This window comes from Carex rostrata, chromosome 12, assembly GCF_964058835.1.
Source record: "Carex rostrata chromosome 12, lpCarRost1.2, whole genome shotgun sequence".
Taxonomy (NCBI): domain Eukaryota; kingdom Viridiplantae; phylum Streptophyta; class Magnoliopsida; order Poales; family Cyperaceae; genus Carex; species Carex rostrata.
Window position 1 is genome coordinate 12,909,955 of NC_135929.1, and position 19,108 is coordinate 12,929,062.

Genomic DNA, 19,108 nt, shown 5'->3' on the forward strand with positions numbered 1-19,108 from the left:
TACAAGTTTTTCCATTGTCTCTTTCCTTCTCTATTGGTTGTAGATCCGACCGTATGTTCAAGAATTGCATGTCTTTCCGAGCATTGATACCATCCTTAGTCTTACCCGGAATATTCAATAATGTTCCAACCAGGCTATCACACACATTTTTAACTACATGCATCACATTGATACAGTGTCGAACATCTAAGTGCTGCCAGTATGGTAAATCCCAGAATATTGACCTCTTCTTCCAACTAATTTTCGGTGCCCCTTTCTTTCTCACCACCTTTTTTTTAAATTTCCCAAATTGAACTTTGATATCCTTTACTCGCGAATAAACAACTTTACCGGTCAACGGATAATTTGCTTTGGTATTCTCCGTCTTTCCATTGAATTCTTTCTTTCTCTTTCGGTGTGCGTGGTTGGCAGGAAGAAATCTACGATGACCCATGTACACGTTTTTAGAGGAGTTAGGTAGCCACACATCGACTGTATCGTCCAGGCAAACAGGGCACGCTTTCTCTCCTTTGACACTGTAACCTGACAAATTTCCATAAGCCGGAAAATCATTAATGGTGCAGAAAAGCATGGCCCGTAAAGTGAATTTCTCCTTGCTGTATGCATCAAATATTTGCACTCCGGGTTGCCATAATTCTTTTAAATCCTCAATCAATGGCGCTAGATACACATCTATATCGTTCCCAGGCTGTTTGGGTCCTGATATGAGCAAGGTCAACATGATGTATTTGCGCATCATACATAACCAAGGCGGAAGATTATAAATGCACAATAGAACCGGCCAACTGCTATGCTTGCTGCTCATGCTACTATGCAGATTTATTCCATCTGCACTCAGCCCAAGCTTTAGATTTCTAGAGTCACGTCCGAATTCGAAAAACTCTATGTCAATATTTCTCCACTGAGGAGAATCAGCGGGGTGCTGTAATTTTCCGTCTTTTTTCCGGTTATCGGCATGCCAACGCACTAATTTTGCATCTTTAGCATTTGAGAACAAACGTTTGAATCTCGATTTCACGGGGAGGTACCACAATGCTTTCGTCGAAGATCCTTTATTCGGTTTACAATCATCACTTTTATCGCTGGTTATCTGCTTTGGTTTGTAACGTGATACACCACACACTGGACACTCGTGAAGATCCTTATACTCATTTCGATATAATATACAATCATTTGGACACGCGTGTATTCTTTGAACTTCCAAATCCACTGGGCACAATATTTTATTCGCTTCATAAACATTAGGTGGTATCTCGTTTCCATCCGGAAGCATTTCTTTCAAAATTTGTAATAACTCAGTAAAACTTCTATCACTCCAACCGTTAGATGCTTTAAGGTTATATAATTTTAATACACCTTTCAATTTTGAAAATTTCGAACAACCAGGATACAATTCCTTATTAGAATCTTCGTACAAATTCTCAAATAAACAATACTGCTTATCATTATCAAAATCCTCTTCTAAATCATGTAACATTTGATCAAAATTATCACATCTACCACTATATCATCATTTTCTTCGGTATGGTATTCCTGATGCTGGGTACGAGTGCCTATGTAAGTTTCCAATCCACGGAGATTATTCCCGTTGTTATCACCGGTATGATATTCCTGATGCTCAGTACCAGTAACTATGTCGATTGACAAACTCTTACCGTGACATAACCAACACTTATATCCTTGCTTGAATCCACGATGGATTAAATGGTTCCTCACTTGGTTCGGGTTGGAAAATTTTTGACCATTGTTACAATACCGACAAGGACATGACATCAGTGCACTCCCCTTGCTCGCCATATCTTCCATAGCAACTTTGATAAATTCCTCGACACCTGTATTATATTCATCAGATAGACGTGATGCTTCGTACATCCAACTGCGGTCCATCTGCAATTATAATAAAACCCAATTAATTAAGAAAAAGGTTGGGGTACTCAATTCTGTTCACAATAGGGCTTACATGGGGCCTGGTTACCATCCTATCCCACTCTTTGAATACTTCGTCTCAGTAGTGACCACGTGTTAGTCGTGTTTTAGTATTTAAGAAAATTTCGGCAGCATTTCCCCTTAGTTCCCCGAGTATTCGGGGAACTAATAAGGAGAAATGCTCCCGAAATTTTCTTAAATACTAAAACACGACTAACACGTGGTCACATCCTAATTGAGACAAAGTATTCAAAGAGCAGTCCCAAAATGGGGACTATTCAAAATTAATACCTAATGGATTAATTTTGAACGGGTATCATGACCTAAAGGCATTAATCATGCAGTTGTGGCTCGTAAGACAATACTCTAGCTACATACCTAAGCTAATATAAATACATCGATCTATGTACGTACTCTAGCTATACACTCTTACCAAAAAAACACATTAATGCACAAAACTAATTAAACATGAGTTCTAGGTTAAGTTGTAGTACTTACAACTTTTTTTGGGATGCCGGATTGAGTGAGATGAAGATCGCTGCACCAAATCTCTCAATAATACCCAATCTACATAATTAAACCGGAAAATCGGAACCTAATTAAGAGATTGATGTACATATATAACATATATGCTATATATCATACAAGTTGAAATAAAAAAAATGCTCAAATAGTATATATATAGCAAACTCAAAAGCATGTGCATGCAAATCTTGAAATAAGAAAAGGTATTCAAACTTATAAAGAAAATCTCCACATATAAATAATATATAGGTCATATAATATATTTGCTCATAAATTACACATATAGCATATATAGCATATATATGCATGTGCATCCAAATCTCCAAATTTAAAGAAAAACTTGAAATGAGAAGAGGTATTCAAACTTAAAAGCTTGTGGAACCAATAAAAGAGCTAAATCAAAACTTATAAGGTTTAGATTTTGAGCGGGGATCGATCATAACTCACCTGTATAGGATCTTGGATTTAGGGTATGAAAACCGAATCATAGCCAATAAATGGTGCTCCATTAATATCAAATTAGAGAAAAAAAATGATCAAATCTACCTGAGAAAAGAGAGCTGAGATAGCTGAATTAATGCAGGGCGAAATAGCTGTTGCGCTCTTTAAGAGGGGCGAGACCTAGGAAGAGAGACGAGTTTCTGACAAAAATCAGTATGAATTCAGTATTATATGCACTATTAGGATCGGTTGTTAGTAATAAAACCGATCCTGATACTATCAGGATCAGTTATTCTAAACATAAAACCGATCCTGATACTATCAGGATCAGTTATTCTAAACATAAAACCGATCCTGATACTATCTGGATCGGTCTGTTCCAAGAACTGATCCTGATAGTATATGAATAGTTTGAAAAAATTGTAACATAAACATCTGGATCGGTTTTATTGATAATAACTGATCCAGATAGTATCTGGATCGGTTTCATTGCTCCAAACCGATCCTGATACTATCTGGATCGATTTTAGTAATAATAACTGATCCAGATACTATCTGGATCGGTTTCATTGCTCCAAACCGATCCTGATATTATCTGGATCGGTTTTATTAATAATAACTGATCCAAATACTATCTGGATCGGTTTTATTGCTAATAACCGATCCAGATACTATCAGGATCGGTTTGGAGCAACAACTGATCCTAATAAATGGAAAATAATAGAAATTTTTTTTAAAAAACTAGAAACATTTAATTTTTTTTGATTCCATAGAAAAAACATATGAACCAAGGTCGTTGGTCACATACTTCACTTGCTCTCTCTCTCTCCACACTCTCAATGGTTGCAAAGGCGAAATTATCTTCGGACGTCATAGAAGGCGAAGGCGAAATGGCCAAGCGGAGAAAGACTAACGAAGGAGGAAAGACTTTGAATATTCTGTCTTCTCAGAGTAAAATCAAAGAAGTAAGGACTTTGAATCCTACATCTCCTCAAAACAAGACTGGAGAAGAAAATGAGATAGCCACAATCCATACCGACTTCCTGGAGTGCTCAATTTGCTTCAATCTCATGTACTCTCTAGTTAATCCAGTAATTTTTTTTTCAATGTTACTATTCTCTGAAAATTTATCTCTTTCTTATTTCAATTTGCCAAATGCTACATCGATCGAAATAATTTATAAGATAATTTATTAAAATAATTTATAAAGTAATTTATAAAATAATTAGAATTAGGATTGTGTATATTAGCCTCTCTAAGGGACACCATCCACTACAGTGATCCCTTCTTAACTTTTTCGATTGCAGCAGTACCGGCACCCACATCTTTTCGTCATTACAACCATTCAGAGTGTGGAGAGAGAGAAAGCAAGCATGTGAAGTATCAAGTATGTGATATCGGCTAATTTTGCATTCCATTTGTATAATTCATATGTTTATTCAAGGAATAAAAAAAAATTATCTTTCTAGTTTCTTAAAAAATATGTATAAATTATGAATCAGGATCGATTGTTTATAAAAACTGATCCTGATAGTATCAGGATCAGTTTTTAGTAACAACTGATCCAAATAATTGAACTATTAGGATCGGTTTTTTATTAGAACCGAGCCTAATACTATCAGGATTAGTTTTTACGAAAAACCGATCCTAATAGTTCATAAATTAAGATCGGTTGTGACTAAAAACCGATCTGAATAGTTTTTAGGATCGGTTGTTTTGTAAAAACCGATCCAGACACGTATTAGGATCGGTTTTCTTATATAACCGATACAGATAGGCCGATCCTGATTCCTGTTTTTCCACTAGTGCTTGAAAAAAAAAAGAAAATTTAAAAATGCCCTCCGATTTATTTATTTTTTTATAAATGCCCCGACCGCCTGGCCCACGGGTGGCCCAAAACACAAGCGGACCGCCCGTCCCACGGGCGGGTCACAGCACTAGCAGACCGTCCGTGGGGCGCGCGGTCCTCTTTTTTTTATTTTTTTTAGAGATCTTAGTATTTTGATTTAAATAATTTTGTAAAGAAAAAGTTTTCTTGTTTAGAGTGTATGCCAAAAAATAAGACATTTGATATATTTATGAAGTGATGTTGTAACTCTTTATAACTTTAATTTTATTTTTTTGGTGAACTTTGATTTTATTTGTCAGTTAGATATCACAAGTCTAAATATAACACTAATTAAGGACTTGGCTTTTCTTCAAAAAATTTCAAGCCCTGACAGCTTGTTGATCTTCTTCTCTTTTTCCGATTTTTATAATATATGTATAATATATACATATACATATACATAAACATAAACATATACATATACATATACATACTCATATACACATATACACATACACATATACACACATACACATATACATATACACATACACATACACATACACATACACATACACATACACATACACATACACATACACATATACATATGCATATACACATACTAGTATCGTGCCTGTGCATTGCAACGGGGATATATTATAAGATTGAATATAATATGAGGTGCCTTTTTTGTTTGCATTCACACAAAATAAAATAAAAATTATTTAAATGAAAATAATAAACAAATGAAAAAAACGGAAATCCAAATAATAAATAACAATAAAAGAAACAACAATAAATGAAAAAAAAGGATCAAATATAATATGAAATTTTTTTCTTGAAGTATCATTGCAATTCAATATCTAATTTTCTCCACAAACAAAACATGTCATTAAACGATTTAGAGGAGAAATGATATGTAAAGAAAGAAAATTGAAAAAGATATAATTAAATGATTCAAATAAGGATTCTCTACATATATATTCTTGATGGAAATTATTTTAAAATGAAAATTTCTCTATATATAATTTATTTGCACAAAAGTTCTAGATATTGTTCATTTTCTCCCCATATCTGAAAGATATGATTGTTTCCATCAGCACAAGATATGTTATTCATCTATTCACAAAGATACAGTAGCTCTAAATCCTTAAAGATATGATTGTTTCCATTTTCATTCTCGAAACTATAGAGGAATATGAGAAATGAAATAGAGAAAATGGTGAAATAAGGAAATAATTTAATTGTAAGAATCAAATATAGATGTAAGGAGAAATAAGGAAACAGATCGCAAGCGATTTATTCAATTTTAATGTGATAAACCATGTAGCAGTCTGTGTGGCGAGTATGTTTCTAACTAAATTTAGACTTCTACACATAAAATAGATGTATTTAATAGAAAAAGATAGATTATGTAATTGGATGGTTGATATTCAATTTGAAAATTCATCTTTCAATCTCAGTCATTGGCTGATCAGGAGAAGTACGTGCATAATATAAGAATGGAGATACATATAGACATATACACATATACATATACATATACATATACATATACATATACATATACATATACATATACATATACATATACATATACATATACATATACATATACATATACATATACATATACATATACATATACATATACATATACATATACATATACATATACATATACATATACATATACATATACATATACATATACATATACATATACATATACATATACATATACATATACATATACATATACATATACATATACATATACATATACATATACATATACATATACATATACATATACATATACATATACATATACATATACATATACATATACATATACATATACATATACATATACATATACATATACATATACATATACATATACATATACATATACATATACATATACATATACATATACATATACATATACATATACATATACATATACATATACATATACATATACATATACATATACATATACATATACATATACATATACATATACATATACATATACATATACATATACATATACATATACATATACATATACATATACATATACATATACATATACATATACATATACATATACATATACATATACATATACATATACATATACATATACATATACATATACATATACATATACATATACATATACATATACATATACATATACATATACATATACATATACATATACATATACATATACATATACATATACATATACATATACATATACATATACATATACATATACATATACATATACATATACATATACATATACATATACATATACATATACATATACATATACATATACATATACATATACATATACACACTTTTTTTTTTATAAACTCATTTATTTATAATATATGTATATATGTATATATTATAAATATATACATATACATATATAATGTATAATATATTATAAATATATACATTTACATATATTAAATATATAATATATAATACACACACACACACATGTAGAGTAAGGCTACGCTACATCGTGAATTAAACGAGGCATTTTAATTCGTGCTCATATCTCTAGTTTCGAAGTCCAAATAGCCGATCCAAACCGTTAGATGTTTAATCTATATTAAAATGTGCTTGGAAACCAAATTTTATATTTTTTTGAATTTTTTTACAATTTATTAAGATGGTTTGAAAATCGTTGTTTTTTAATGCCTACCGTCGAACGAAAACTTAAACTGAATTTTTGAGGCCCTAAACGACGTTTTTTTGAAATTCTGATGCTTCCGATGCAACAAGGCTTCATGTACCACCCAGGAAAAATCAGATTCGTCTTGTTCTCCCTTTTCCGAAAAGTGCTCATACGCGTAAATCAGACTTTCCTAGCCAAAGTTATGGCTGTTTAAAGTTTTTTCGAAAATTAAACCTTGAAAATTCATAACTAAATGTAGAAAAATCCAAATAAGTTGAAATTTATATCAATTTTGTGTATTTTTTAATGCTCTACATGCTGGTGCAATCACTTTTGCAGTTTACTCCCGGTATCAATCCATACTTGTTGATTTACCAGCAAATGTCAAATTTGATGTTTTTAGTGCATTGCATTATACCAGTGGCCTTTGCCTAGTGCTTGGCTGCTGAGTTTGGACTTGGTACCATACCAGAGGTCAGTCCAGGATACTTTTTCCATGGATAGAGATATAATTTGATGTTTGAACATATTTTAGCGGTTCTAAATTACTGTTTTTAGTACCATAAATAAAGAGAAGAAGATCAACAAGTTGTCAGAGCCTATAAATTTTTGAATAAAGGTCAAGTCTTTAATTAGTTTTATATTTAGACTTGTAATATCCAACTGACAAATAAAATCAAAGTTCACCAAAAAAATAAAAAAATAATAAATAAATAAAATCAAAGTTGCAAAGAGGTACAACACTGCTTCATAAATATATCAAATGTCTTATTTTTTGGCATACACTATAAACAAAAAAACTTTTTCTTCACAAAATTATTCAAATCAAAATACTAAGATCTCTAAAAAAAAAAAAAAAAAGAGGACCGCCTGTCCCACGGGCGGTCCGCCAGTGCTGTGACCCGCCCGTGGGACGAGCGATCCGCTAGTGTTTTGGGCCTCCCCAGGTGGTCGGGGCATTTATAAAAAAAATTAAATCGGAGGGCATTTTTAAAATTTTCAATTTTTTAAGGGTATTAAAAAAATGGCCGACGAAAATTTCACTAGATTTTTTAGTAATGAAAATAAAATAATTAATTAATTCTAATAAATATAAAGAAAATATATCTTAAAATAGACATGACATATAGAGAAGTTAGACAAGGACAAATTTGTCCACACAAGTGAAAATTTTAAAATTGGTGTGTTAATAAAATAACTAATTGTGTTAGTATCATCACCAAGTAAACATATTTTCTCTCTCTCACACACACACTCTTCAATTCAATCAACAAATCATTTCATAATTAATTAATTACATCCAGAATAATATGATATCTTTATAGAATCTATAATAAATTTTTTATTGCAATCTATAGAAAAAAAAGAAGAAGTTTAGCTTAAATGGAAATTGAGGCAAGTAAATTAGTAGGTTTTGGTAAACCATTTTTTCTTCAAATAGGAAGTTGGTGGCAACAGGAGCTAGATGGACTTATGCCTCTGATTCTCTTTCCATTTTCTATGATACCTAACAAGTCTAAGTTTGAACACCCCACCAGTCTCTTCAAATCTGTCATACTATCTATCTATCTATCTATCTATCTATCTATCATGCACCTTCCTCTTCTCTATCCTATAAATTATCTCCTCCATCACAAATCATAACACAAACCCTTTCACCTCTTTAATTGCTCTCTCCTCTCTTCAGTCATTAATTCTTCAAGTTTAATTCTTCAACAAACTTTAAGCTATGGCTAAAGTACAGGAGATCAGGCAAGCACAACGTGCACAAGGTCCGGCTTCCATCTTGGCCATCGGTACAGCTAACCCGAAAAATGAAGTGTACCAGGCTGATTACCCCGACTTCTACTTCCGCATGACGAACAGTGAGCATATGACTGATCTTAAACAGAAGTTCAAGCGCATGTGTAAGTTGTACAAATTTAGTATGAAGATGTATATATATATATGTTGCCAATTATTTTAGTTTTAGTTTCTCATGATAATCTTATTGTATTTCAGGCGACAAGTCGATGATCAAGAAGAGGTACATGCACCTGACCGAGGAGATCTTAGCTGCAAACCCGAACATGACCGCTTACATGGAGCCGTCACTTGACGCACGTCAGGACATGGTTGTCGTGGAGGTACCCAAGCTCGGTAAGGAGGCAGCCGTCAAGGCCATCAAGGAGTGGGGCCAACCAAAATCCAAAATCACCCACTTGATCTTTTGCACCACTAGCGGTGTCGACATGCCCGGGGCTGACTACCAAGTCACCAAGCTCCTTGGACTTCGTCCGTCTGTCAACCGCTTGATGATGTACCAACAGGGTTGTTTTGCTGGTGGTACCGTGCTCCGCATGGCCAAGGACCTGGCTGAGAACAACCGCGGTGCTAGAGTTTTGGTGATTTGCTCGGAGATTACTGCCGTTACCTTCCGTGGACCCTCAGATACCCACCTTGACTCCCTTGTCGGACAATCACTTTTCGGAGATGGTGCAGCTGCTTTGATCGTAGGTGCTGACCCTGACCTAGCAATCGAGCGGCCTTGGTTCCAGTTGGTCTCAGCTGCACAGACCATCCTGCCCAACTCAGAGGGAGCCATCGATGGCCACCTCCGTGAAGTCGGTCTCACCTTCCATCTCCTCAAGGATGTGCCCCGGCTCATCTCGACAAACATCGAGAAAAGTCTTGTTGAGGCTTTTACTCCCCTTGGTAATGAAACAATATATTACACTTATAATTATATTTGTCACTAAATATATAATAAACAATACCAAACAAGATAGCTAATATATATATGTACGGTACATGCAGGTATCAATGACTGGAACTCCATCTTTTGGATTGCACACCCGGGAGGCCCGGCGATCTTAGACGCAGTAGAGCAAAAGCTCCAGCTGAAGAAGGAGAAGATGCGTGCGACAAGGCACGTGCTGAGCGAGTACGGTAACATGTCGAGTGCATGCGTTCTGTTCATACTGGACGAGATGAGGCGGCGGTCGGTGAAGGAAGGCAAGGCCACCACTGGAGAGGGCCTCGACTGGGGTGTGCTCTTCGGTTTCGGGCCAGGCCTCACTGTGGAGTCCGTTGTTTTACGTAGCATTCCCGTCGTCGAAGCCCCGGCACACTGAGAGAGAACAGCCCCGGCCTGGATGATATATATACGTGTGCTTACTGTTTAAGTTGAAATTAATTAGTTTATCGCTAGCTTAACAGTAGCACTTTTTCTATTATTGCTTTTTTTTGTTTTTGTTTTTTGAATGCGACCGGGAAACTACAATTATTACAACAGAAGGAATAAAAGTATGTTGGACGTTAATTGATAATATTGAACAGGTGTCTTATTAATTTGTTGCCTGAGAATAATTTAACTATTTATAATTTATTCATATGCATCCCAGCAAAAATAGTTTATTTCAAATTATATATGTTGTGCGGTTGACTGGGAGTGTGTCATGTGCACAACGGAGGAGGTTGAATCTAGAGATCACCTATTCTGGAATTGCAACTTTGCTAGGGCTTTTCGATGGGGTTCTTTGCAGCAATGAACATAAGACTACCAATACATACGGAGGTTGCATATGAAGTTTGGTGGAATAATAGGGCCACCCTATCAGGGGAACAAAATAAGAGATGGGACGGGGCATGGGCGGCGCGGCTTTGATCATTGTGGAAAGAGAGGACTCGGAGAATATTTTCTCAGAAAAGAAAGCAGACGAATAGATTAATTAATGAAACAACAGAAGAAGCTAATCTTTGGCCAGTCCATTGTTAGTAAAAGGAGAGTAAAGAATAGAATGGAAAGGTACGATCATGGTCGATCATTCGTGGCCTTAATCAGTGTGTTATTTACGAGTTAACATTGTGTAAAGTAGGATAAAAAGCTTCCGTTGAGAGATGTAAATAAAAATTTCTTATTCAATATATCGACAGCTGGCTACTGGCTAACTGTCCTTTAAAATATATATATATATTTGTTGAGTAGCTAGAAAGACAGATAAAATATATATATTGTCGAAATATATATATATATATATATATATATATATATATATACTTAAGAGATCAATACGATTTCTTCACTGAGACGAGCTGAGTTCATATCCAAGCACTAGTCTTTATAAACAATTAAATGAGAGTTGATAGACTAAACATCTATATTTCAATAAAAAAAAAAAAAAACATATATACCTATATATAATAGAGTGAGGCTATATACTAACCGTACTATGGATCAATATCTTAGTTTACAAAGTTTAAATAATCAATCCTAACATTTCAATATGATTTTTATATAAAAATATACTTAGTGATCAAATTTTATATTTTGTTATTTTTTTTAGATATATGTCGAAAATTACTTTATCTAAAGAATTTAGAAACATTAAAAAATAATGATTTACTATTTATTGAGAAAAAAGTAGTTATAAAACTGTATTATATCCGATGAGTTAATTGTCCCATGATTTTAATATACGGTCCTTGAAATAAAATCCTTCATTACTAACCTGTAATTTTGGGGGAATAAATTAATCAATTAGTTCAGCTAAAGTACTGTTCTGACTTATTCAAAACTAGAAAAGCAATAATGGAGTTTACTATGTTCGTTTGTGTTAGTTCCTAACAACCCACTCCAGTCTTTTTTTTAATCTAACAACCACAGTCGTTACGTAGTGAGACCGATAACAAGTAAAAGCATGACATCAAACAATTTTCCACATGTGGAATAGACTTATTAGTAGTGTTTTAAATTACGATTTTGTTCATGCATGCAGAAGGCCACTGCATACCGCATATGCAGATTTAATTATATGCGGAATTACGTATGCGGTTTAACTATGATTTGTTAAATAAATGTAGATAAAATAAAACTAATTTATATTTAAAGACTTATTTAGTCTAGTGGTTTGTGCTCTTTACCATATTACAAATGTTATAGATTCTAATTTTCTCCATCGCAAAATAACTTTTAGGTCTTTTTTAAGTCCGCATGAACCGTATATGTGCCCGTATATTCAAAACCGCATTAACATGACTGCATGAGATTTTGTATGCGAAAGACCACTGCATAAGCATATGCGGCTGCATTTTAAAACACTGCTTATTAGAATGGGTAGGTGCCTCTCTCACACACACTCTTCAATTCAATCAACAAATCATTTTATAATTAATTAATCCTTTTATAATTAATTACATCCAGAATAATATGATATCTTTATAGAATCTATAGTAACATTTTTATTGCAATCTATAGAAAAAAAATAAGTTTAGCTCAAATGGAAATTGAGGCAAGTAAATGGGTGTTGATATTAGCACAATAATTTTTTATTTTAACACAATAACTTTAAAATTTTGAATTTTATAGACAATTTTGCCCTTTATACGGAAATCTTTCAACTGTCGGTTTTGAACTCCTGAAATTATGCAATCTTTGATGCGTCCAAAGGGTATGGTGCAAAGTTTAAGTACAAAGATGTACTTTTTAAACCTTTAACACACGTTTGAGTTAAATTGCAAGTGCACAATTCTATCAAAGTAGTATTTGAGGTGTCGAACCACAGGGAGTACGATAAAAACTTAGTTTAAACTTTAGTAATAAATTTCAGAAAATAAAATAAAGTAAAGTGCAATAAAAGTAAATTGGGGGGTTTGTTCTAACAATTCCTAAATTTGGGTTCAATACTCGAATAGAGAGTTTAAAACAATAAAAATAAATGAATGAAAGAAAGATTGATTTGCTTTCTAGATGAGAAGATCTAGGGGTATTCGGTCTACAATCCCTTGCTAACTCTATTAATTCGGTATTTGTTTGAATTCATGTATGATTTGACGAGGTTTCTAACCTAATATGTTATTAAGGGTTACTTTCATAAATTAATAACGTGCCTAGGTAATTCAGACTTCTCGATTAGGTTACTCACCCTAGCTACCTAGACCCCTTGAGCGCTTGTAGTCTCTCCTCTCCTCAAATATTGGTACTTCGCAATTAAGTCCATCATACCAATACCCGATTTGAATTGAGATGTCCTAATTAGGGTTTGGCTTCTCGTTTAGGTTCTTTACCAAGTTCCTAACCTTAATTTCTATAGTTCCGGCTTAGACTAAATTGGTTACAATCTTAATGTAAACCTAGGGTATTTGCATTCATAATTTGGTACTATCCTATTGATCACAGTCAATTTTGGTTCTTTCGAATCCAAAACGGGATACTACAATTCAAGTACTAACTATGTAATTAACACAAATTATTAAATCACAGAAATTAACAATCAAATCCCATAAAAGAATCATAATAAAAACAAATAACCGAATAAAATAGAATTAAACAAGTTCATGCATTGACCTAAACCCCTAGAGAGAGATCTACTCCCTCATGGAGAGATCCATTACAAAAATTGGCAAAGTAAGAAGAAATTAAATAAAAGAAGTAATTACACACTTTAACAAATCAAAAACCTCTATCTTGCCGAATCTTGCTTAGGAAACCCTTCTTCTCCTTGCTTGAAAGCTTTCTTTACTTCAGAATTTTTCGCTAAGTATTGTGTGTGTGTAGAGAAAGAATGAAAGAGAAAGAGATGTGTCTTGAATGGAGAATGAACACCCTCTTTTATAGCCAAGGACCATGCCCAATTAAGAGCCTAGAAAGTGGAGTTAGTGGGTGTTATATTTGGATTGTTTCCCAGGATGCCTTGTCCACAGTTGGCTGTAAAACATGTCCATGAAGTGCCAAAAATAGAAACCGTGTTGAAACTGTGCAAATTTGGCTTTTTGCGGGTCCAATGCGGATGGCTGATCCGCACTGCGTATGCACCCACCCGCACTGAGGTCAAGTTTCCTTATTTAACTTCTGCGAATTAGTTGAGTGCGGATGGAAGTGCGGATGGATGATCCGCACTGCGGGTGAATACTTCTTTTCTGAAGTTTCTGAAATCGGCTAAGTATTGAGTGCGGCTGGGCTCATCCGCACTAGGCTCGGACTTTTCCTGTGCAGCGCTTGGATGTTGGAAATGCGGCTAAGTACTCAGTGCGGCTGCACTGATCCGCACTGAGGGTTATTTTCGCCATTTTTTCATCATTTCCTACAATAAAAAACCAAACAACCGCAGTAACTTGATTTTAGGTGTATTTAAATCACTTTATATTAAAAATACAAGATATTTGAGGTTGTTTTATGATAAAATCTAGATCAAATGTGTATATAATTTATGTCTATCAATCTTTTAGCATAATGATCATTTATTACTTACTATATAATCTTAACTATTAGATCCTATTTAACTTGAAAGAACGACAACAAAAGAAAACTCAAGTAACCCATGCATCTCTAGTTGACTAGTTGTACCTGTACATAAATCATTTTAGCTTTCATAAATAATTATTTCAGTCCTGTTCTGATTGAATATATTTGTAAATATTTCTGTTGATCCTTTTTGTTTGACTATATTTAGATTGTATCAGAAGTATAATTTTTTTTACTATATATATTATTATGTTGTTTAAAAAATTCAAAATGTTTATTTTTACTATGTTTTTATAAAATACAAGTTTTTAAATGACATCACTTGAAAATATATAAAAACAATAAAAGCATGAGAATATCATGCTCAACAAAATTTGTGATTTTATTTTTACTATGTTATTTTGAATTTATATATATTTTAATAACGAGTCCGGCAAGTATGACATTGGTGTCATTTCAACCTAAATGACACTACACTATCTCCAAAACCTACCAGACATGCTTTAAATGATAAATCCAAACCATTCAAACTTAATAAGTGCTGAGTTTACATGCAAAATTTATAATTTTTTGAATTTCTTTAATGTCAAGAGCGGTCAAATGTGGAAATTTTTTTAAGTTAATTTTAATGTGTTCATTTTTCATCATTTTTTTTACCGCTTGACTTGTTACTAAAATAATTCAAAATTTTATAAATTTTGTATGTAAACGCATCACTCGCGATCGAATTAGGTCTGTTTGAGCGGTTTAAATTTGTCGTTTGAGGTCTATTCAAAAGATTTTAAAGATCGATATCACATGACACTAATGTCATACTAGCGGGACTTTTTAAAACATAGTAAGAATATATCTTTAGTATATGATATTTCTGAAGTCAACAATGAAGTTTTTCTTTTACAAAATAATGTTAAGAGAAGTTGTAGGATGAAATATATTTTTTTATTAATTTATGTTGCGGTAAAAGATTAGTTGTTGCAAGCACAACATATTTACATTAATTGTACGCAAGTTTTTATATTATTATTTTGTAGTATTTATGTTTAGATTATATTTCAAAAACTATCGATTGCTATTTCTTTTTCATTATGATCATATTTTCTTTTGTAGTTTAATAATATATTTTAGTGTTATCTCTAAAAATAAAGATAAATTATAAATCAATACAAGGTACGAAATATTTTGGATTAATTTTAATCCAAATAAGAAAACGTATAAGATATATGTTTATTTTAATGAACTAATTTTGTGAGGAAATAAAGATAAAAAATTATGAATAAAATTGTCGAATAAAACCATAAAAGAACCAATTTGTATAAAGATAGTCAACTAAAAAAAATATGTGTGTATACCCATATAAATGTGTATTTCTATAACAAATGATTATATATCTAGTAATTTCTTTCTGTTATAATTTTCAAATTTGGAAAAAATTGAAACATTCCCAATTTATTCACGAAGATTCGGCCATTTTTTAATACCCTGAAAAAAAAAAAGAAAAATTTAAAAATGCCCTCCGATTTATTTATTTTTTATAAATGCCCCGACAGCCTGGCCCACGGGTGGCCCAAAACACAAGCGGACCGCCCGTCCCACGGGTGGGTCACAGCACTAGCGGACCGTCCGTAGGGCGTGCGGTCCTCTTTTTTTATTTTTTTTAGAGATCTTAGTATTTTGATTTAAATAATTTTGTAAAGAAAAAGTTTTCTTATTTAGAGTGTATGCCAAAAAATAAGACATTTGATATATTTATGAAGTAATGTCGTAACTCTTTATAACTTTAATTTTATTTTTTTAATTTTTTTGGTTAACTTTGATTTTATTTGTCAGTTAGATATCACAAGTCTAAATATAACACTAATTAAGGACTTGGATTTTATTCAAAAATTTTCATGCTCTGACAGCTTGTTGATCTTCTTCTCTTTTTCCGATTTTTATAATATATGTATAATACATATACACACATACACATACACATATACACACATACACATATACATATACACATACACATACACATACACATATACATATGCATATACACATACTAGTATCGTGCCTGTAAGTTGCAACGGGAATATATTATAAGATTGAATATAATATGAGGAGCCTTTTTTGTTTGCATTCACACAAAATAAAATAAAAATTATTTAAATGAAAATAAGAAACAAATGAAAAAAACGGAAATCCAAATAATAAATAACAATAAAAGAAACAACAATAAATGAAAAAAAAGGATCAAATATAATATGAAATTTTTTTCTTGAAGTATCATTGCAATTTAATATCTAATTTTCTCCACAAACAAAACATGTCATTAAACGATTTAGAGGAGAAATGATATGTAAAGAAAGAAAATGGTGAAATTATTTTAAAATGAAAATTTCTCTATATATAATTTATTTGCACAAAAGTTCTAGATATTGTTCATTTTCTCCCCATATCTGAAAGATATGATTGTTTCCATCAGCACAAGATATGTTATTCATCTATTCACAAAGATACAGTAGCTCTAAATCCTTAAAGATATGATTGTTTCCATTTTCATTCTCGAAACTATAGAGGAAGAGGAGAAATGAAATAGAGAAAATGGTGAAATAAGGAAATAATTTAATTGTAAGAATCAAATATAGATGTAAGGAGAAATAAGGAAACAGATCGCAAGCGATTTATTCAATTTTAATGTGATAAACCATGTAGCAGTCTGTGTGGCGAGTATGTTTCTAACTAAATTTAGACTTCTACACATCAAATAGATGTATTTAATAAAAAAAGATAGATTATGTAATTGGATGGTTGATATTCAATTTGAAAATTCATCTTTCAATCTCAGTCGTTGGTGGATCAGGACAAGTACGTGCATAATATAAGAATGGAGATACATATAGACATATACATATATACATATACATATACATATACATATATACACTTTTTTTTTTTTATAAACTCATTTATTTATAATATATGTATATATGTATATATTATAAATATATACATATACATATATAATGTATAATATATTATAAATATATACATTTACATATATTAAATATATAATATAACACACACACACACACACACACACATGTAGAGTAAGGCTACGCTACTTCGTGAATTAAACGAGGCATTTTAATTCGTGCTCATATCTCTAGTTTCGAAGTCCAAATAGCCGATCCAAACCGTTAGATGTTTAATCTATATTAAAATGTGCTTGGAAACCAAATTTTATATTTTTTTGAATTTTTTTACAATTTATTAAGATGGTTTGAAAATCGTTGTTTTTTAATGCCTACCGTCGAACGAAAACTTAAACTGAATTTTTGAGGCCCTAAACGACGTTTTTTTGAAATTCTGATGCTTCCGATGCAACAAGGCTTCATGTACCACCCAGGAAAAATCAGATCCGTCTTGTCCTCCCTTTTCCGAAAAGTGCTCATACACGTAAATCCGACTTTCCTAGCCAAAGTTATGGCTGTTTAAAGTTTTTCGAAAATTAAACCTTGAAAATTCATAACTAAATGTAGAAAAATCCAAATAAGTTGAAATTTATATCAATTTTGTGTATTTTTTAATGCTCTACATGCTGGTGCAATCACTTTTGCAGTTTACTCCCGGTATCAATCCATACTTGTTGATTTACCAGCAAATGTCAAATTTGATGTTTTTAGTGCATTGCATTATACCAGTGGCCTTTGCCTAGTGCTTGGCTGCTGAGTTTGGACTTGGTACCATACCAGAGGTCAGTCCAGGATACTTTTTCCATGGATAGAGATATAATTTGATGTTTGAACATATTTTAGCGGTTCTAAATTACTGTTTTTAGTACCATAAATAAAGAGAAGAAGATCAACAAGTTGTCAGAGCCTATAAATTTTTGAATAAAGGTCAAGTCTTTAATTAGTTTTATATTTAGACTTGTAATATCCAACTGACAAATAAAATCAAAGTTCACCAAAAAAATAAAAAAATAATAAATAAATAAAATCAAAGTTGCAAAGAGGTACAACACTGCTTCATAAATATATCAAATGTCTTATTTTTTGGCATACACTATAAACAAAAAAACTTTTTCTTCACAAAATTATTCAAATCAAAATACTAAGATCTCTAAAAAAAAAAAAAAAAAGAGGACCGCCTGTCCCACGGGCGGTCCGCCAGTGCTGTGACCCGCCCGTGGGACGAGCGATCCGCTAGTGTTTTGGGCCTCCCCAGGTGGTCGGGGCATTTATAAAAAAAATTAAATCGGAGGGCATTTTTAAAATTTTCAATTTTTTAAGGGTATTAAAAAAATGGCCGACGAAAATTTCACTAGATTTTTTAGTAATGAAAATAAAATAATTAATTAATTCTAATAAATATAAAGAAAATATATCTTAAAATAGACATGACATATAGAGAAGTTAGACAAGGACAAATTTGTCCACACAAGTGAAAATTTTAAAATTGGTGT

General features: G+C 32.2%; 1 protein-coding gene across 1 annotated transcript; it reads left to right on the forward strand.

The window, feature by feature from the left end:
- Positions 1-9,036: 9,036 nt before the first annotated feature.
- On the forward strand, positions 9,037-10,742 carry LOC144563096 (chalcone synthase-like). Its single transcript, XM_078312487.1, has 3 exons — positions 9,037-9,343; positions 9,438-10,130; positions 10,233-10,742. Exons 1-3 carry the CDS (start codon positions 9,166-9,168, stop codon positions 10,547-10,549), a joined length of 1,188 nt encoding a protein of 395 aa, XP_078168613.1. The 5' UTR covers positions 9,037-9,165; the 3' UTR covers positions 10,550-10,742.
- The last annotated feature ends 8,366 nt before the right edge of the window (positions 10,743-19,108 follow it).

Coding starts and splice junctions, on each gene's coding strand:
- LOC144563096 (XM_078312487.1), top strand. CDS start 9,166: ATGGCTAAAGTACAGGAGATCAGGCAAGCACAACGTGCACAAGGTCCG. Junction 9,344..9,437: donor ACAGAAGTTCAAGCGCATGT/GTAAGTTGTACA, acceptor ATTGTATTTCAG/GCGACAAGTCGATGATCAAG. Junction 10,131..10,232: donor TGAGGCTTTTACTCCCCTTG/GTAATGAAACAA, acceptor CGGTACATGCAG/GTATCAATGACTGGAACTCC.